This window comes from Chaetura pelagica, unplaced genomic scaffold (assembly GCF_000747805.2).
Source record: "Chaetura pelagica isolate M959 unplaced genomic scaffold, ChaPel_1.0 scaffold76, whole genome shotgun sequence".
Taxonomy (NCBI): Eukaryota; Metazoa; Chordata; class Aves; order Apodiformes; family Apodidae; genus Chaetura; species Chaetura pelagica.
The window spans coordinates 7240998-7262075 of NW_009970723.1; the positions used below are offsets into that span (position 1 = coordinate 7240998).

A 21078-nucleotide genomic window follows, 5' to 3' on the forward strand; every position below is an offset into this window, starting at 1 on the left:
TACAGTCTTCAGCTTTAAAAATACAGATGAGGTAGGTGTTGGGTAGTAGAAGTGGGGAAACTAGGAAGAGGACATAGTCACATAAAGAGGTTTAGATTCATTGCAGATGTGGCTCTACTAAAGATAATTTTTAGGTAGCTAGTGTTACCAAAAGTCGGTGTGAGATTTTATGGAAGAGGAGATTGGTCAGTAAGATTATTTTACTGACTTACACTCACTTGCTCACACATTTATTTTGCTGACATATACCTGCATTACCATAAGGCCAAGATGTGCTTGCCTGACCAGGATCGATTGTGTGTGACATAAAGAGCAAGCAATGCCACCTGTTAAGTCCTCATTACATCCCCAAGGTTCTTCTGCGTTGGCATTTTACAAATATTTTATACTCCTTAGATATTAGTAGGTATTTTGGTATTGTCCTTTGCTTCAGAGTCTTGTGTCTTTCAGTCTCCATAAATCTGAGGCAAAGTTGGTCTTCATTCCTTATTTGAAATACATACATCCTTTTGTCAGTTTCCCTGGTGAGCTAATTGGAAAAAGAAGGGTGTGTTTGATGTGCTGTAACTTTGTGACTTTGCTGCCATTCTCCTGGTGCCAAGGTACATGATCTTTTGCTGACATGTCTGTGCCATGGTTTTATCACAACCATTTCTTAACTGTATTGCTGGGAACAGTGTTACTCATTATTGCTGTGCTGTGATCAGCTGTTTCCTGCTGGTGCTTGTGGAGCTTATCTGCACATTTCTATCCATGCTTCATTTATACCAAGCTTAATATCTCTGTTTCAGATCCCACAAGTTGACTTGTATCAGCGATCTATTCAATCTATTATTCCAGCCCTTTCCTTTTCCTACAGGGAATTAGGAAAAAACAAAAGCATTCCATCCCTGGAAGGGATGTACACCCTAAGTAGCTTGCTAACTGCTACAGTTCTAAGAAGGAATCAAACAGTAAAGTGTTTTATTTTACAGATTCATTGTAAAATCAGAATAACTGGCATAATTTATTCAGGTTAGGCTAATCACAGACAGTACTTAGTGCTATCAATAGCCTGTTTGTCAGTTATACTGCGAAATTTATCTGAAGTGTTCTTTTTGACTCAGAAATAAAATGGTTTTGTCAGCCATATTCTAGTAAGTTGTGTTTTAAATTAAACAGTCCTGCAATGCAGCTGCTGTTTTAGCAACTGAAATACTCATTATTCCAAACACTGAAGGTCCTGAAAGACCTCAAGATCCCAGCCTGGTCTACAGTAGAAATCTGCATAGATTTCTGATTAGTTTAGGGCATGTCTACCTGTATAGAAGTTCCTTTAGAACTTTTTCCATGTTACCATGTGAAGCTGTAGAATTGTAAAGTAAGATTTTTAAAAGTTGAAATACCAAAACCAGTATTGAAAACATAACATCAAAAGGGAAAAATGAAGCATTATGCTGGAAGTTTTAGGGAAGCATCAAACAACAGGACAGCAGTCCCTAAAATGTGTATGTCCACTTTGTGGCAGTTTCATTGTTTCTTTGTCTTATCATCAGGATGTAAAGCTGCAATTTATTGCAGCATCCTTTGATGCAGCAGGAAACTTTCTTAAGTGGCAAAATTTGGAAGGAGGCATCTTGCAGGTATGTTCAGTTTTAATTATCTTTTTTTGATACCATAATGTTCTAATTGCCTTAAGTCAAGAGTTTGGTTACTACAGTAGTGACAGTTTATAAGACAACTGTAGAGCTAGATTAGGGAAAATAACCCTTGATCCTTGCTCAGGATGATCTCAACAGAATCTAAAATATATATTCAACTACATTGGAGCAATATAAATTTGGAATATTGGAAAGATCTGAAAAACAGCACTGGTCATTTAGAACCAACCATCTCTTTCTTCCATTCAGCATACAGTTATGTAATTTATTTTTAGCCCTCTTTTTCTTGATGAAAAAAATAGATTCTGTAGCTCTCGGTCCACATTTATAGAAAATTCTGGGAATATTTTCCTATTGGATGTTGTCATGGGTAGGCAGAGTGAATCAGTAATTATGTCACTATCAAGACAGGTAGGAAAGCTGATTTACCACCCCTTTTTCTTCCAGCCTTCTCAGGACTTTTTGTGTGCTTGTTTCTTAGGTTTTAATATAAAATATACACTTTGGCCAGCAGCTGCCTGACTTTTTCATAACAGAAAGTTATAAAAACTTGCTGGGAGACTTTGCATAGAATTGGAGAATGCTGGGTAGAGGATTCACAGTACCCTTGGCACACTCTACCGACTAATTTCAGTGCCACATACTCATTCAGCTTCAGCAATATCATGCTTTATAGGGTGTGAAAAACTCAAGGAAGAAGTGAGTGGAAATTGCAATAGGAGTTAGCTCATCAGTTAGCAGAAATTGGCAACTGCCAAATGTGTTACTCAGTAGAATTTGTTTAGTAGTCCAGTGGTGATCTAGGCACTCTCAGCAATTCCCTCAGCTGGCAACAATAGCCAGAACAATTGGGAATTGTCTGTCTCCTTTTCTAGGCTCTTCATGTCACTCACTCTTGGAGCACATCACTTCAAATGCTCCACTATCTACAGAAGAGCAGCTGACATTCAGGATTTAGATACTGACTGCTTGTTTGTTTTGTTACTGTCTCAGGACAAGCTGTCTTGCATCTGCCTCTCAAATTTTAAAGAAAACTAGTGTCTTAGAAAACAGGTTACTAAGCCAATTACTGTGCATAGAAAATGAGATATTATGACACAGATCTTAAGGTTTATTTGGATGTAATTCCTAAATACAGAGCTTCTAGTAGGTGTCAAAAATCAATGGGAAAGGAATAGCTTTTCCATTCAAAGCCTCTTTTAAATAATAGATTGTGTGTGATAGTAAGACATCACAGTGCTACAGCAATCTCAATGCAGAATGTCAGCAATTCCCAGAATGTCAGTTGCACACTAATACAATTGTGTTATATGTAAATTTAGAGTTGATTTTCATTTTGGGAAAAGGATTATGCCCTCTGCTACGTGCCATATTGGGTTTTTTCTTATTTCTGCTTTGAACTAATTATTTGCAGAAAATATAAAAGTTATATTGAAAAGGAAAAAAAAAACCTGTTGCTTGTATAACTTTGATCTTCTGAGAACGCTAGTGTATGAGAAAGGAAACAGTATGAATGTGGAGTTCCTTTCTTATGGGATTCTTGGATTTAGCAGAAGCCACTAACAAAGCTTGAGGCAGCACAGTGCATTGAACATTCTATCCCCAGACTATTCGTGCCTGATTGGATGCTGCTGTCCAGGGGTTTTAACTTCAGTGATGAAACTGAAAATTATGTAAAATAATTACGGATAAGCTAAACCAACATTTTAAGAACACTGCTATCAGTACAGTAAATAATTGTGATTACTCTTCAAAGTCAATCTCTCTCTTCTTAAAAAATAGAACAAAGTCTCTTTTGTTAGAACTGTGAATACATACACTACTTGGGATGCCTGTGAATATTTAATGTGAGGAATGATAGCTAGGAATTAACCTAATTATGATTATGTTTTATTTAGCTTTGTCCTGATACCCAAACTAAATTGAATGCAGCTTATACATTCGGAACGACTTATCAACAAAGTGTAAGTAAGAGATAAAATGCTGTTCTGAATTTTAGATTGAATTGGCATTAATGAGGCTGCTGACTTATCAGTGAAGAACAAAATGCCTCAATTCTGACGATCATATACTTTGCATTGTAACTTCTTAATTTTCCTGCCTCCATCTTTGGCCTGGTTTCATATGGAAAGAAGTCTTATGCAACCATGCCATGTCTGTATGTTGTCCCCATTAACTCTTTAATGTATTAATGATCACTAATTACTTCAGTGAATTCAATTAAGCAATCAAAGGCAAGTGTTAATTTAACAGATGACTCATCAGAGGAAATATTATTTAGCTATCTTCACTGCAGGAAAAGTTATTGGAGTTTTCAAAGCTTACGAAATAGCAGGAAAGAAAAAAATTGGACATCAGAATGAAATTCTTCACTATGAAGGTGGTGAGACACTGAAATAAGGTTGCCCAGGGAAGTTGTGGAAGCCCTATCCCTGGAAGTGTTCAAGGCCAGGTTAGATGGGGCCCTGAGCAACCTGATCTAGTGGGAAGTGTCTCTGCCAATGTAGGAGGGTTGGATCTAGATGATCTTTAAGGTCCCTTCCAACCTAAGCCATTCTTTAATTCTATGGTAAGGGAGAGGGGTTAGAGCACTTGACTTTGTGTATATTGATATATATACAAAATAATTGGAATACCTTGTATTTTGCAAATAAATGGGATAGATTGCACAATAATTTTGTTGGAGAAGAATCGACAACTTGATAAAAGCATTAAATGGCTAAATTGATATTTTTTTTAAACTTTTTTTCATGTAGTGCCAAGTTTCGGTTTCGAAGATTTTATCCAGTTTTGCTAATCCAATCTTTTATGACCTATTCCTTGAATATAATGGTGAGAATGGACAGCAATACCTTTGGGCTGTGCCAGTTTTAAACTTGAATCTGCAATACAGTGAAATGTTTATTAATCAAGGTAAGATTCTCATAGTAACATTTCTGTGAATTTAAATTATCTAAATACGTTTAAACGGAAATAATTTGTATTCATTACTGTTTCTGAATTATTTTAAAATGCACTAAAACCCACCATAGCTTGTTTCTGTTTTAAGAATTCCGTATTTTGTGGGCAAGTTCTGAAAGTGTTAAACGCAGGCTTTGATTACATACACTGACCCCATCAATAATGTGCACAAATGAAGTAATATAATTTCATTATGGATTTGTTTAAGTTGAAAACAAATAATTTTACATCCTGAATACAATTATATCTGTCATACAGTTCTATATATTGTTTCTAGTAGATGTCATGCTTTTTGTATGTTGAATTACTTTTTTCAATGTTATGTGACCCTCATGTTTTCTCAAAGGCAGTAACATGAACAACTGGCTTTTGACTCGTCGATTTTTTTTGGTGGATACACTGAGTGGAAAAGAGAATGACTTGGAAAAACTACCAAGTGTAATTCGAATTGCTAGCAAGATAACAATCAGGTGATTAATTGTTCTGTTCATTAGGTATTTTCCTTTTAGCACAAGTTTCAACAAATACTTTCCAAGCAACTTCTCCATTTTCTGTATTAAAAATAATGCTCTGTATTTCTGCAGTATTCGTCTGGTGTCCCATACTCAGAGAGGAACTATCTACCCTCCTCTACTTACTATTGCTTACACAGATGTGCGTGTCCAAAATCCTGAAACCCAGAGTGTGATGGTGAGATTTTTGTGTTATCTTAATTGAACTGCTTTGTTCTTTTTTTGTACTTTTAGTTCCATTGGAATTCCAGTTGAGTGAACATTTGGGTGAGGGGCATAAAACCTAATTAACAGTTTCTAGTTCTGCTCAGTTTTAAAGTTGCAAGCTTTAATGAAAACTTAAAGCTTTTGAAACAAGACAGTTAAAAGTATTTTCTTCTTCTTGTATCTTTAGTCTTTCTTAACTTCAAGTTCCTTAGGATTTTACAGTTAGTCGTATAATGCTAAATTAGGCTACAGTTCAAATAAAATTATATGCATAGAAAGTAACAGAAGTACTCTTCCTGCAATGCACTGAGAGCAGCAATTTATGCAAGAAATTTAATATTTTTATTTAAAGCAATGCATTAAAAGGAGGTTGTTGTGACACAGACATTTCAGGTCACCTGTAGTTTAAGTTAAAATATTGGTCATATATCTAAAATGCCCTTTATAGTTTTGTCTGTTCTGTATTATTTTACAGCACGTCTCTAAGAATTAAAGTAAAATAATAAAAAAATCTGTAGCCAGAGGGAATGGAGACAAGTTTGGGGGATTTTCCTCTAGTGAAAACCACTGAATTCTGTAGGGGGACATTTTATACTTGCCCTTTTGCCTGCTATGGTGAGCAGCAGCTCAGCTGTCCCATTCCTGTGCCTTGTTTGCTTGTTAGATCACACTGCTTTAAAAAAGGAAAAGTGCTGAACTTATTATAGTGGAATAGTCATTCTGCTATTAAAAAAATTATAATATTAACATTTTCTGTTAAACAAACTTCAACAGTTGAGGCTTTCAGTACAGGTTGACTTGTAGCTAGAAGTTTCTGGTAGTGGAACCATTCCTTGTGTTCCTGCATGAAAGCAAAGAAGGGGCAGGGAACTGGAAAGAGAAAAATTAGTCAGACACTTCTTCCCTACCTGAATTATTTAACCACAGAAATTGCACTGGTCTTAGAAAATAATTCATTCAAGGGGCATAGGCAGGAAAAATTGTTTTCAGATTCTCTATTTTATGTTATTACTGTTTCACCCTACATCTGCATCTGATCTACTTATTTGTTGTCAGTTTTGAGTGCCTTGTTGCGTTAAACGTATTTTATGCAAGTAGAAAGATACACTGAATTTCATTCCACGTTCTATGAGCAGTGAGCTTCTAGTAACTGAACATATTTAGACTTAAATTCAATTGAGGTGATAGAATGAGCTCTGACAGAAACAAATGTTTTGAGATGCCAAGGTAAGAGGCAGGATGGATTTGTTTTGGGGATTTTGTCTTTTATTTTTTAAAACTGAATCAAAAATACTATTCATTATCATACTTGTGTTAACTTTAGCGTGCAGTGGAAAATATTTAAGCCAGGATGTTATAAAACCAAGGCAAACATTGCCTCTTCCTTGTACAAAACTTTTATACCAAAATCAAAATAGGTCTTAGGTTAGATGCAGATATTTAAACTAGAGGGAGCAATTTTGATGCTGCCAGACAATTTTTATTTAATTCAAACTGGGAGGAAAAAAATGGTGTCTGAACTGTGCAAGAGCTCACTTTGTGATATCAATGTTAATTGCATTCAGGTTACTTTTAATCAACACTGAGAAAAGGGAAAGTATCAGACCTTTGGTATCTCCTTCCAGAACCCAACAACTTACGTGCATTTGAAAGGATTATAGTTTGCAGATAGCGGGCATCCACCCGTAGCATTGTTACTGTTGGTAAAAGCTGAACCAAGCATAGCAGAGCACATGCTAGTACTAAGCCTAGCACTGTAGCACGCCAGGTTAGATGTAACAGTAAATGGAGATATATGTTGTACTTATGTAGTAATCCTAGATGGGAATTCCCACCATCTAAAAGTGTGGGAACTACCACTGTCTGTAGTGCTTGCAGCATTGCAGAATTTCTATGCATATTTACTTTCTGTCTCTAAATATTCAGGTGTCCTTCTCAGTCACTTACGAGATGAATCAGTCAGAGGCTCGGATTCAGACCGATGTAAGTTGTATTGCCCTTAAATTTGTTGCTATAATGATTTACTTCTATCTTGTGTGTTTTTAAAACACTGCAAATAATTTTTCATTCCCTTCAGATTGCACTGGGTGTTTTGGGTGGGCTTGCAGTATTATGGTGCCTTCTGAAGACTGCAGGCTGGAAGAGGCGTACAGGAAGCTCTGTAATTGACTTGCAGGTATATACAGCTGGTAACCTGAAAAGTGACATGTCTTCCTCTCTTTGAGAAGACCATTGCTATCATTCCCTGTTATGTAACTATTATTCTGTTTCTAAAGGTAATTGAAGTAATTTCTGGCCTAGCTGGATAGAACTATGAGCTGGAGCTAGGCATTTTTTTTTATTCTGATGTTGTCATTTAGGAAATGCTTTTGCTAAAAATAAAGCTTTTTACAGAGCTTTTCTGATCAATTGAGTGGCCTTAGTTTTCAGAGTAATTCTTCTTCGAACAAAGACCAGCATGTAGGAGTTTCAGATACTGAATGAACCATAAATGTATGACCATAGCAGAAAATTTTGTCCAAGGCTACTTTTCAGTACTAGGGTTTCCTGTAGCGTGTGCAGTGCAATATTTGATACAAAAGTATCTCTGCATTACTTACTTAGTTTTACAGATCTCTACAGTCTGTTTTTATAATTGCAGACGGTTTTGATGTTCTTACTGTTTTATGCTGGACACCTTGCCAACGTTTTCTTTATCATCACAGTGGGCACAGGGATTTATTGGCTTGTGTTCTTCAAAGTAAGTGCTTTTCCACATTTAAGTGTTATGTAAACCTATTAATATCGCATATATATTTTCTCAAAAATTAATTTTTTTTTTTTTTTTTTTTTTTGCCTTCCGGGTCAGAGTATTGAGGCAAGTTCTAGCTCATATTCTGTTTTGTGTGCTTACATTTCTGTGTTCACCTGTTTCTTCTTGGGTTTCATTGTACTTGCCATCTGCTTGATAGTCACTTAAAATATTTTACAAATTCAAAATGATTGCATGTTAAATATTGATCTTTATCTGCAAAACATTATCTGCTGTTAAGCACTTAATATGTTGTTATATATCCTGTCAATGCTGTTTCAATGTAGTTTCTCAATTATAGGCTCAGCAGTTTGTCTCTGTACTTTTACCACTTCCATCTCAAGAAGAAGATTTTGTTACATACGTAGCATGTGCATTTAGTTTGAAGGTAAATATTTTTCTCTTCAGGCATTACAGATACTGCAACATATGCCTCTGTATATTTTCAGTAGACTTGTTTTTCAACATCTTATATAGAGTTAACTTTATTTGTGTATAGATGCAATTTGTTTTATTTATTTATTTTATTATAAAAATTAAGTCATTTTTCCATAGACATTTATTTTGTGGAGTCTATATAGGGAAACAAATGTCTAAGGAAGGTGATCTATGGAAAATTATTCTTTCAAGGATAAAAATGTAAAGAAACCCAAATAAAATAATATGAAAGCAATACTATTTTCTTTTCAAGCAGAATATAAGTGCTGTCAGTTTGTGATTAAAAAAACATCTTCAAGTAGTTATGTTCAAGCATACTTGTGGAATTCAGAGATCAATACTTTGTCTTCATGGGACATACAAGTATTTTTTAAATTATGGGTATTGTATTGAGTTGGAATTAATCATAGAGGTTAATATGTTATGGGAAAATACTTAGTAATTTTTTTTTTTTTATCTTGGTACTTTGCTGTATTTGCTTCTTTACTTTGGATATCATCCCATGACTGACCATTCTGCCAAGCTTTTAATTTTTTTAAAAAAAGATGTATCAAAAGTTGGTAACAAAGTTGCAGTCTCAACTATAGGCAAGTCTATGACTTACTATGTTTAATGAATGACAATGACTGTGTCTTCATCTTCCTCCATATGCTGTTGCAGTCCTTACCTGTTATATTTCTCCTTTTTCTTTCTTAGGCTCTGCAGTTCTTACATTTGCTGGTTTCTCAGCTTACTATAGATATTTTCTTTATTGACTGGGAAAGACCTAAAGGCAAAGTTCTTAAAGCAGTTGAAGGTAACTTGAACTATGCTTGTTTGTATAAACAGTTTTTGTAAATTCAGATGTACTCTCAAGTATTGTATTTCAGAGCTTTATTTATGTATTCTTCATAGGTGAAGGTGTTACTAAAAGTGCAGCTGCGCCTGTGAGCATATGGCGGACATATTTCATAGCAAATGAATGGAATGAAATTCAGACAGTGAGGAAGATAAATCCCCTCTTTCAAGTGCTTGCAGTTCTTTTTTTTCTGGAGGTATTATTAGTGCAATTATTATTAATTATTTTTTTTATTCACAACCCGAGTACAACATGAGAGTCCTGCATTCTCTGTTTTAATAGTGGATGACCTTCAAGTTCACTTGAAAACATGTCACTTAGTAAAATAATTTTAATGTATATGCAGGTATGTATAAGTCATTGCAACATTTCATTAAGGAAGACTTTAAAGTAACCAAACCAGTCTTTAATTAGAGATCTTTGTTAGTTTTGTTTGGGGTTTTTTAAGGTAATGAGTTACCATAAATGGCTGAAGAGATTGATAAATCTGTGTACATACTCAATTCTTCAGCCTCCCTCCTGCCACAGTCTGCAGCTTTATTTCTGGTTTTGTGATTGATTATCTACACTGAGCTTCCTTCCTGCTAATTTGCTATAGTCATCTTTTATAAAACAGGAAATTAAATGTGCCAGTTCTGTTCCTAACGGCATAACACAAGGCAATATGCCTTCGCTTCCTGCTTAAGGATATGCAAGAAGTTATGCTTTAGCTTTTCAAAAACATTTTTACTTGTTTCTTCTGTAGTTTGGTAAGTGCTTTTATTTTGGGAAGTTTTCTTAGCATTTAGTTGTTCATGTGAGATTCTTTTACGTATCTTTAATACTTTTATTCATTTGTGTATTTCTGGTTTTAAGTTTCCTATTTTTCTTTTAGATTAAATACAGGAAAAACCCCAAACTTTCCTCATTCATTGCATCAGTATTTTTGCTATTGGTAAATAGAGGCCAGGAACAACCTCTGTGCCATGTTGCAAGGAAAGAATAGGAGGAAAGAATGCATATTCCCAAAACTAGTCTCCTCAGGTTACTACTGAGGGAGAAGCTACTCTTACAAGAGAATTACTAACAACTTGCTTTATAATTCCAGCTATTAATTTCCCTGTGGAGGATCCCTTTCTTGCCACTGATAGTGGGGAAGTAATGCAAAATATCTGAATAGGCTAGAATTGGGTGTTTGTGAAAAACTCAGGTCATCTTTGTAACTGTCATTGTCATGCTGAAGTTTGGAATGTAGTTATCCTAGAACCATAATGCACAGGGTGGATATGGCAACCAGCTGCTCTCTACTAGGGGAACTTCAGTATGGCTCAAAGCCCATCTTGGATTAACACTTTTCATAAAGTAACTGCTGTCATTAATCATGCTGACAGTAGCAGAAAACAAGCCAGGAAAAGTAGTAGTTGGAGGAAGCTGGAAAGTGCAGAAGAAGGAATTTCCTTCCCTCAGGCCTCGTGTCTGGCACCAAAGCAGCTGCTGGTTGGCACTGGCTGATACTGGTCACCATGGCAGTGTTGACTACATGGCTGGTTGTCCTGGCTTCACTGGGATAGAACTACAGAATAACCTTTGTCTTCAGGGAAGCTGCAACTTTCAAGAAGACTGCAGGGTCCCATTCTGTGAGAACACAGTTGATAAGACACTTTGCTATAGTTTGTGGCCAGCCATGGGATGTGGGTTTCCACAGCGATCAGGGTCTTTAGTGCTTTTGAGCTGGCCTGGTGCTAGGGCTGGGAGGAGCCCAATGCAGGGCAGCTGACCCATGCTGGCCACCAGGAGTATTGCCTACCATAAACCACTTTCACTATGAGTTGGTAAGTTTGCTGAAGACAAGGCTCTTCCTCAATGGCTGCTGTCCTTGGAGGATCTCGGCCATGGTTCTGTCCCCCAGGGCCTTATCTCCTGTTTGCTGTCACCATCATGCCCTGGCTGGAGCTGCAGTGCTTGCAGTGTTTGATGTCTGGCATTCACTGCTGGGAGTGCACAGCTCACGGCCACTGCATGGGCTGAGTATAACTTTGTATTTCATATTAGTATTGGGACTAATAGCAGTTCTTTATTAGTATTTTATTAAATAATTTCAACCCAAGAGTCTTCCTTCATTTCCTGATTCCCCTTTTCAGTTGGGGAGGGGTCATCTGGTGAAAGAACAACTGCCTAAACGTAGACACCAGTGCAGATAGTACTCTGGCAGCAAAACTGAGCTTTTCAGTATGGTACTGGGTCTGCCTGCAATGGAGTTAATTTTCTTCATAGCAGCCCATAGGGTGCTGTGGTTTGGATCTGTGTCTAAAACGGGGCTGATAACATGCCAATGTTTTGGCTGTTGCTGAACAGTATTTGCACAGTGTCAAGGCCCCTAGCAAGTAGGCTGCGTCTGCACAAGAAGCTGGGAGGAGAGCACAACCAGGACAGCTGACCCCACCTGACCAAAGGGGTATGCCATAACATATACCATCATGCTCAGCTATGAAAATGGAGGGAAGAGGTTTTCTGGGGACTGACTGAACACTGGTCTACTTGTGAAAAGTAGTCAGTGATTGCCTTTGCATCACTTGTTGTGGATTCTGTTTATTTTACCTTTTTCCCTTTGCTTATTAGACTGTCTTTATCTTGATCCACAAGTCGTCTTGCTTTTGTTCTAGTTTTCTGTCCTGCTGTGGTGGGGGTCAGCCTGCTGCAAATATTTTTTTTCTGATGCAGCTTCAGTCCTCAATGATTTTCAAAAAATTTTCACCTCTTAGGTGTTTCTAAACATAGTGTTTCTCTCACCTTTTTTATTTAGGAACTGTTTCTTGATTGTTTAAAATAGATTCAGCCCTAGAGAGGGTAGAGGGAAATAGAATTTTGTTCAATAAATACAAACAAAAAAATCAGTTCCTTAAGCTGCAAAACAAAAACATTGTTTTAACACTGGATATATCACAAGATTTAGCTGCAGGTGTTTTTGATATTATGTATCAAAACATATATATACATTTTGGTTTTCATTCTGTTTCTCAGTAATAACAGTGGATCACTAGACAGGCTCTATCATAGTGAACTTGCTACTATTCCCAGGTCTGTTTTTCCAAATCTCCTTACTTCCTGTTATGGTGGAAACAACAGGATGAATTAATACTATTCATTGCTTCATGTTGTTATATTGACTTTCTTATCTCTTCAGGTGGTAGGATTTTCAAACCTGGCTCTAATGGATTCTTCTTCCAGTCTTACAAGAAGCAGTGAGAGTTACACAGCTCCTTGGAGCCGCATTTTAAGATTTGGTGTGTCTGCTGCACTCTGGCTAGCCATTGCTTTCTTACAGGTGTGTGACACACGTGGTGTGCTGAGTGACCCTTTTCAGACTGGTTCTTTGAAGCTAGAATGTGTCACTAGATTATCCATACTGTGTATCATAGCACTGGGTATATTCCTAACTGTTTTTCTTGATCTAGATTTTTAGCAGCTTTAGCAAGGCACAGCTTTAGAACTCCAAATGAATCTTCTGAGCAATGAGACATCTTACTTTGTAGTCAGAATGTTATTCCCCTCAAAGATGTGAATTTATGCAACTGCAGTGTTTTGTTTTCAACAACTTTGAAGCAGTTCAAAGTTTAAAATTAAAAGCAAGTTACTGCTACAAATTTAGTTCTTAGAAGAAAAATGTCAATCCCATTTCATAGAGTCCAATGCAAGGATGGCCACTACAGAAGCCTGTAATTTGTGGGTATTAAGCTGTGAAATTAGTTGCTTAAGTCAAATCTGGCAAACTAATAAAAGAAAACGTGGTTGTATTTTTTTTCAGGTTATATTTTTTTCTGTGTTTTATGAAAGATTTATTGAAGACAAGATAAACCAATTTGTTGATTTGTGTTGCATGAGCAATGTAAGTATTTCTTTGTCTCAGTTGTACAGTAGCATTTTTAATAGAATGATACATAACATAGTTTTAAGAACATTATATAATATTTATTTGTGTAATTTAACCAGAAATTACTAGCTAACAACCAAAGTCAATGTTTCCTTCAGCTCACTTTATTGGTGCAATCTAGAAGGTTTCAGTAAACAGGAAAAAGTTTCTGAAATCACAGGTATCAATATATTGTTCTAGTTGTGTAATTTTTAGGTTGGTTTATGAAATTAATTTGTTTACATATACTCATACAGAATTTAAAAAATAACAAATTACAACAGAAATTAAGTGTGTAACATTTTGCTGCTGTTGTTTCTCCTGGTTTGCATTTTAGGACTTTAGTATTACAGACACAGGTGTCTCAGTTTTATTTAATGTTTATATTCAGTTTCTTCTCCTATCTTGTGTTTGTCCCTCAACCACTGAAATTCATGGCTGTCCCTCTTGGACAGTTATTACCTTTTTCATGCATTTTCATTTACACCTAAACTACTTTCCTTCAGTTTATATACAGGTTTTGAAGGTTTGTACTGCAGGAATTGCTTTTTAGTCAAAGAAGAGTGCAGTCACAACAGGTTAGATTAGCTCATTTGTCCAGAACTTCTTAAATATATAGAGATTAACTCATTTTTCAGCCTTTCCAGCCCCTTCTGTGAAAAACCCATGTAGTTCATGGGTTGTACAGAGAGTTAGTTTTGTTTTTTATATGTATGTAAGCATTGTATTATATTGAATGAAATCCTATTAAATACAGTCTCCTAGGAGCTCACCTGGAATCAGACATACATGCTATGTATCACAGAAATAGCTTTTGAATCAAAATAAAAGCTAATAACTTTGATGTATGTTTTTACTCTATGGAACTGAGTAGTGATCCTTCCTTTTGATAAATTAAACTTGAAGCTGGTGTGTGTTTCTAGTTGAACATAGATAAAGTTAATCGATAAAAGAGTCTTGCATTTGGGAAAGAACAACCCCATGTACCAGTACAGGCTGGGGACTGACCTGCTGGAGAACAGTGTCGGAGAAAGGGACCTGGGTGTCCTGGTGGACAGGAGGATGACCATGAGCCAGCAATGTGCCCTTGTGGCCAAGAAGGCCAATGGCATCCAGGGGTGTATTAGAAAGGGTGTGGTTAGTAGGTCAAGAGAGGTTCTCCTCCTCTCTTCTGCCTTAGTGAGGCCACATCTGGAATATTGTGTCCAGTTCTGGGCCCCACAGTTCAAGAAGGACAGGGAACTGCTTGAAAGAGTCCAGTGCAGACCCACAAAGATGATGAAGGGACTGGAAAGGCTGAGGGGACTGGGTCTCTTTAGCTTGAAGGAGACTGAGGGGCGACCTCATCAATGTTTATAAATATGTAAAGGCTGAATGTCAGGAGGACAGAGCCAGGCTCTTCTCAATGATGTCCTGTGATAGGACAAGGGGCAACAGGTGCAAAGTGAAACACAAGAGGTTCCACATAAACATGAGGAAAACCTTTTTCACTGTGAGGCTGACGGAGCACTGGAACAAGCTGCCCAGAGGGGTCCTTCTCTGGACACATGCAAAACCTGCCTGGAGACATTGCTGTGTGATGTACTCTAACGGATCCTGCTCTGGCAGGGGGGTTGGACTAGGTGATCTTTTGATGTCCCTTCCAACCCCTAAAATTCCATGATTCTGTGAAAAGAGTTATTCAGTATTTTTCTGCCATACTTGTTTTGGTACCTGCCTAGTTTTTGTGTATTTTATAGAGTGGTCTAACAACTACTGTGAATTGAAAAGTTCAAAATAAAATAATAAGGTCTAATTAAAATATTCTTCTCTTCCCCCCATCTCTTTTAGATTTCAGTGTTTCTCTTGTCACACAGCTGCTTTGGTTATTACATCCATGGTCGCTCTGTGCATGGGCATGCAGATACCAATATGGAAGAAATGAATATGAACCTAAAGAGAGAAGCAGTGAGTAAAAAGAGTAGTGTTTACACCTGCTCTAATTATTCATTTTATTTTTTTTAAAAACACCTTTCGTTATGGATCTGCACTTGTGCATTACATTATTCTATTTCTTCTTGATATAACCTATTCTTTACATAAATTATTTTGAGCAAGTATCTGTTCTACTTTGTCATATGTTGTTTCTTTGCTGCAAGTGAGGTGAATGTAAACTATCTAATACAAGATTGGAGAACTTTGTACTAAATTTCATTGTATTTTGCATCTTTATATGGACAACTAGGAAAAAAGCAACTCAGACAAAGAATTTCAGTGATAGGTTGGCAGAAAAAAACATATGCATGTGAAAATTAAATCTCGAACACTGAAATGTAGAGGAAACTTTTTATTCATATTTTTTACATGTCTATTCCTATAATTTTTTTCTTGATTGCTTATTTAAGTATAATTTTGGGAAAAAAAGTTCTAAGAAGATGTTGAATTTTCTGTTTGCTTCGGGTTTTGAGATTGATTAAATTTGACTTGAAAAACATAAAAAAATTGAATGCAAAGAACAAAAAAAAGCAGGACGAATACAGAATAAATAATAAACATAAAAGGAAGGGCTTCAGACTGAATTCTGAAAGATGTATTAGCATGAACTGAACATGAGTGAAAAGAGGAATATTACTTTGTGACAGCAGGGGTCAGAATTTCATGTCCTAAGAAAATCTTGCTGTAATAGAACCAAAAGTGCAGTAGATTCAAACATTTAGAGATATTAGGTGCTATGTGTACATGAAAGAGAGGAAATGAAAAGCTTTTGAATTTCATTTCTTGAGTCTGTGAATGACATTAACATTAAATTACAATTGCTTTAATTGTATAGGAAAATCTATGTAGTCAGAGAGGTTTGTTACCCAACACAGATGGCCAGACATTTCAGATTTCCATTTCAAGAAATATGCGACAGAATTATGACAGGATTCATGAAACCCTAACAAGAGTAAGTGAGATATTTATATTCTGTCAATGTTACTTAAAATATGTAATTTTTCTGCTGAAGTCATGGTCATGTTATATTTCAGAAACGTGGTCCTGCTAGGCTTTTGGGCTCATCAGCAAATACTTTTGAACAAAGCACAAGGGCATACAACACCATGAACAAGTTTCTCAGTTCTTTTATTGATCACGTATGTATATTGACTGTACTATATTAAGCGAAATGTAATTATAGTGGGTAGAGACTAAAAACTGTAAAAATGAAAGACTGTAATTTCTCTTTAAGCATATGTGCTTAAAGACTTTTTAAAGACTTCATGGCAACTGGAACAGTGCTTCATTCAAAAAGAAAAAAAATGGAGTACTGTCCAGCAGTGCAGCCTGCTCTTGAAAATGACAAATCCTTTTTTGTTATGTACTTATGTTTGTCTTAGAATAGACCAGTGCTTCTTTTTTTCTCATTTATAGAGGTCTAAGTAGCTGATCTTCACTTTGTAACAAATACTTTTCTTTTAAATTATAAAACAAGAATTATTGTTTTTCCTTTTCTTATAGGTTCATAAAGATATGGATTATATTGTTAAAGATAAGTTGCTGCTTGAATGGATGCTTGGCATGGAGTTCATGGAACCATTAGAGAAAAGTATTTTTTACAATGGTAAAAAGATTTGTGAATTGGTATTTGTGCTATTATAACTATGTATGTTTCTGGGTAGATTTATTTCACAGAATTTATATAAAAATCAGCAGGAGAGGTCATTAAAAGACTGCTTGTAAGCAAGGTATTTAAGAGATGTTCTTCAGGTCACAGAAGTCCTACTTAACATTTGTTGCTTGACTGCAATGTTTTCTTTTAGGCAGCTGAAAGGATACTGTGTAGACACATGCATGTGTTTACAAAGTGCTCCCTCAGCTTGTTGTCTAGATCCAGCATCCACTTTGTAAATAGAAAAAAGACCCAAAGTATTTAAATAGCTCCATGCTATTTTTTTTTTAATATGGAACCAAATTTCTTATAAAACAAGTAAAAGTACAGAAAGACAGTTTATTTAAAGAGGCTATTGATCACAGTGAGGGCATTTTATTTGAATATTCAATGCTATACACTGCTTATCTTCAGAAACTCCACTAACTAATTTGAGTTCTTGATTATTTTATTTTTAAGCTTTTTAAGCATTGCCAATGTCTACAGCAAAAACAAGTATTCCAGCAGAAACAGGATGACACCACTTCTGACTCTGGTCCCTGGAGCTATGCCAAATAAAATTGGATTCTCCAGTGCACTAGCCTGAATCTCAAGCCTATGCAAAATCTAGCCATATGTACTTCTAAGTGACCAGCACGTGTTAAAAATATGAAAGTTCTTGACCACATCTCAACCTTTAGCCTAGGTTCCTAAATCTGAATCCCTGGAAGATTCATGCTGTGAATCACCAAGGCTCTAAAAACCTTAACCTGTTCATAATTACTGCCAGGTGGCCAATACCTGCATCATTGGAATCCTCATCCAGTGGTTGACCCTCCACGTCCTCCACTTCCAAGATTCTGAAACCCTGAGTCCTGGTCTCCTCCTGTTAACAGATGTGTACTGGGGACCGGTATATACATTACAATTCAATGTAAAATGTGGACTTAGGCCTGATACCAGTCTGCTTCCTCAATCCTTGAGCTGTACAGAATCTTTTGATAGATTATCTTTGAAAACCTTAGTTCAGACCCTGATTCCACCCCTAACCATTATGATAACCACTATCATAATTAAAACTGTAACTAGGACTTTCTTCAGCATCTGTCTGTGATTCCACACTTTCCAGTGAACCCCTCATTCCAAAACCCTGTTCTAAACCCCAGTTCTATTCAGCCATAAGTATTTTCAAGTATGCAATGTCTGGGATAAAATGAAGTGTGTCAGCATGATGAAATGTCTTTAAAATGTGCAATATTCAGCAAGGATTTTGTCATTTGACTGCCATTATTTTAAAGTTCATAATTGTTGATATAAATATGTTGCTCAGTGCCTGCCAGGGTTCCTAGAAGTGTAGATGCAAATCAGGATTCATGCCAGTAGAACACAAACAATTTTTGTAGCAAAAATATGCTGCTTCCAGTAAAACTTGAATCAGACACTTTAATGAAAAAGAAAAAAGAGGAAAAAGAACCTATTTTCTGTAATTTGAAGTGTTCTTTTCTCCATTGAAAGTAGTGTTTGTTGATAAAATAAAGAAGTGGATAAGTGGTCTAGACTACTTTGGCTATGAAAAAGGTATTTTAAGCTTAAAAGACCCGTTTTATAGGAAATTGCTAACCAATGAGCAAAGATAATATTAATGAAGCTCCTCTTAAGTAAGGCTTTAAGCATATCATTTTATTAGTTTGTTGAGTTGGGGCCAGAGTTAACACATGCTTAAAATCTCAGTGACAGGAAAGTTATATCTGCTTCTTGTTCAAAGCAGCCTTTTTTAAACAATCTGACTGAGACTTTAGGAGTCAATAAAGTTGTGTGTGGGACGTGGGAAAGGTTTTTATTGTTTTGCTTAAGAAGAATGACATAACTAGCTCTTACGATGCCATAGAATGCCATAATTAGATCTTGCTCTGACTTTTTTTTCTTATCAGCTTGTTCAGTGTAGACTGAACTCCACAAATTTGCATTTCACAGAAATAATAATTTTTCAAAATTTTTTTTCTTTCTGTAGATGAAGGACAGTCTTTCAGTCATGTTCTCTTTTATGGCAATGAGACAACACTGCTCATCTTTGATATCCTGTTTTTCTCCATTGTGGATCTGGCTTCCCAAAGTTTTGTTTTAGCAGCTATTCTAACGTATTTGCAACAAGAGGTAAATTTCAATTTAAAAATTAAGTAGTATTTTTAAAATGTGGGTTAGTACAGAAGTGTATATAGTTAACTAGGTAATTAAAGCAGTAGGTTAGCAGTACATGGTGACAGAAGATTATGCGGAGAGCTTATAAAAGTTCTTAAGCCACTGACAGGCTTGCAAGAAATTAATTTTGTTCACATGCCTTTAATGAATAAAGAGGCTACCAATAACTTTCAGTAGAAAACATGAATATGTGTTAAAATAAATCGCACATAATTATATAATATTTAGGGTGGAAATATATTTGAAAATGTTTAAAAAATGCTAAAGGGAGTTACGTACCAGACTCCCTCATTTATTATGACTTAAAGATAATTTGAAGTTATTATTTTATGCTAGGTACTGAAACATACTGGTGTAAGTGTTTCTTCATTAATACTTTTTTCCTAAAATGTTCGTAGATATTTAGGTTTATTCGCAATAAACTTGGGCAGAAGAATTTGGCATCCAAAACCTTGGTGGATGAAAGGTTTCTCATTTAATCAAGAAGATGAAAAACTTTGTTGAGGAGTTAATTGTGGAAATTATGTCCCTGATCAAAGCATCTCTGACCTCCAGATTAATGGTAGTGCACTTTTCAATAATAATAATGTAATGGTTTTGAAATGTATCATTTTTATATTGTGTGCTATTAGGCTTTATCTTTGTGTATTTACAAATATTTCTTAGATTTGTGAACACTAAGCCATGGGCTTTTAAAAGGAAAGGTACGTGGAAATAAGGCAGATGTAAAGTTATTGCTGTTACTATTATTTAATGTCTTTTGGTAAGATACAGACTGCTCACTTTGATACAATAATTTGAGCATTCTGGTTGGCAGGAGAGGTTGTAAACACTGAAGTTCTCTGAAAATCTTTGAATCTTCTTTTTTTTTATATAATGTATTTTGAAATGTAATGTTCAGCAAACATATTTACAGTTCTACACAGCACAGGATTTGTTCTGAATTAAGTTAATATTCAAGAGGACTTTTTTAAAGATCACGTATTTGCAGCTACTCCAACTTGAAATTTTAACTTTCCATTGTTGTGTCATAGTATGGTATGCTTTTGTCTCTTCTCTTGGGAGTTCATAATTGTTTTTCTTGGGTGTGGACTACACATGACAAAGTTTTCTTGTTTTTGAGATACAGCAGTATTACAGTGATGCAGAAATACAGGCTAGTCATGATAGAACAGAGGAGATGGTTACAGGTATTTGGAGTTTGTTCCTGATCTGCTGTCATCTGAAGGGAAATGCCCAGGGAAACACAGTAATTTTTCTCTGCTGTTTCTGCACAAGTGAAATAGAAACAATTTTTCTTACCTTTTTTAGAAGTGTTTTCACAGATGCTTATTTATGCTCATGTACCTCTGTCTTTGTAGTTTTCTGAGTGTATTATCTTTAGATAAAACACAGGGACCATATGATCATTTTACTGTCATCATAGTTTTGGACTTCAGACAAGTTAATAATTATTCAAGTGCTACTTATTAAGTGTTAAGGGAGATGATGAATGGCCTTCGAAACACCTTAAAGTGAGGTGTCTACCTCCCATTTGTATTTCTGAAAAATCTCCCTACCTTTTTAAAATTATGTTTTTCAGTAAGTGGTTAAACCTGAAGAATGTTTGCTGTTTTTTATAGCTGTTACTTGTCTTTAGGTGATTCAACAAGGGACTTTCACCAGCAAAAATACCATAAAAATGTAAGTCAGGGTTAGCATGCTTATTCCAAAACAGAGGCTGAGGACATGATTAGTTGGACCTAGAAGATTTCCAATGCAGATATGCTTATCTGAGTTGAAGCAGCGTTGTATTTTATGTGCTTCTTTGCTTCAGAGAGAGGAACATGTTCTCATGTTGACATTGCATCATATAATAATATTAAACTTATAGTAACATGGACATACATCTCAGGGTCACTGTTGCTCCAAAACATTCGCTTTTGGTGTTGCCAAAACTTTGTACCTTGCTAATGCAATATGGTTGCTATTAACCCCTAACACAGTAGATAAATTA

At 35.8% G+C, this 21078-nt stretch overlaps 1 protein-coding gene across 1 annotated transcript in view; it reads left to right on the forward strand.

The window, feature by feature from the left end:
* The window catches only part of TMEM67 (transmembrane protein 67), a 30362-nt gene extending 10801 nt beyond the window's left edge, over positions 1-19561 (forward strand). The window contains exons 10-29 of the mRNA XM_010006429.1: positions 1-31; positions 1536-1622; positions 3539-3604; positions 4397-4553; positions 4948-5071; positions 5186-5291; positions 7247-7303; positions 7398-7496; positions 7962-8060; positions 8413-8499; positions 9246-9345; positions 9444-9583; positions 12551-12691; positions 13172-13252; positions 15107-15223; positions 16086-16202; positions 16285-16389; positions 16754-16856; positions 18895-19037; positions 19481-19561. Coding sequence (XP_010004731.1) covers positions 1-31; positions 1536-1622; positions 3539-3604; positions 4397-4553; positions 4948-5071; positions 5186-5291; positions 7247-7303; positions 7398-7496; positions 7962-8060; positions 8413-8499; positions 9246-9345; positions 9444-9583; positions 12551-12691; positions 13172-13252; positions 15107-15223; positions 16086-16202; positions 16285-16389; positions 16754-16856; positions 18895-19037; positions 19481-19561 — 2041 coding nt within the window. The remainder of the gene's footprint in view (positions 32-1535; positions 1623-3538; positions 3605-4396; positions 4554-4947; positions 5072-5185; positions 5292-7246; positions 7304-7397; positions 7497-7961; positions 8061-8412; positions 8500-9245; positions 9346-9443; positions 9584-12550; positions 12692-13171; positions 13253-15106; positions 15224-16085; positions 16203-16284; positions 16390-16753; positions 16857-18894; positions 19038-19480) is intronic.
* The last annotated feature ends 1517 nt before the right edge of the window (positions 19562-21078 follow it).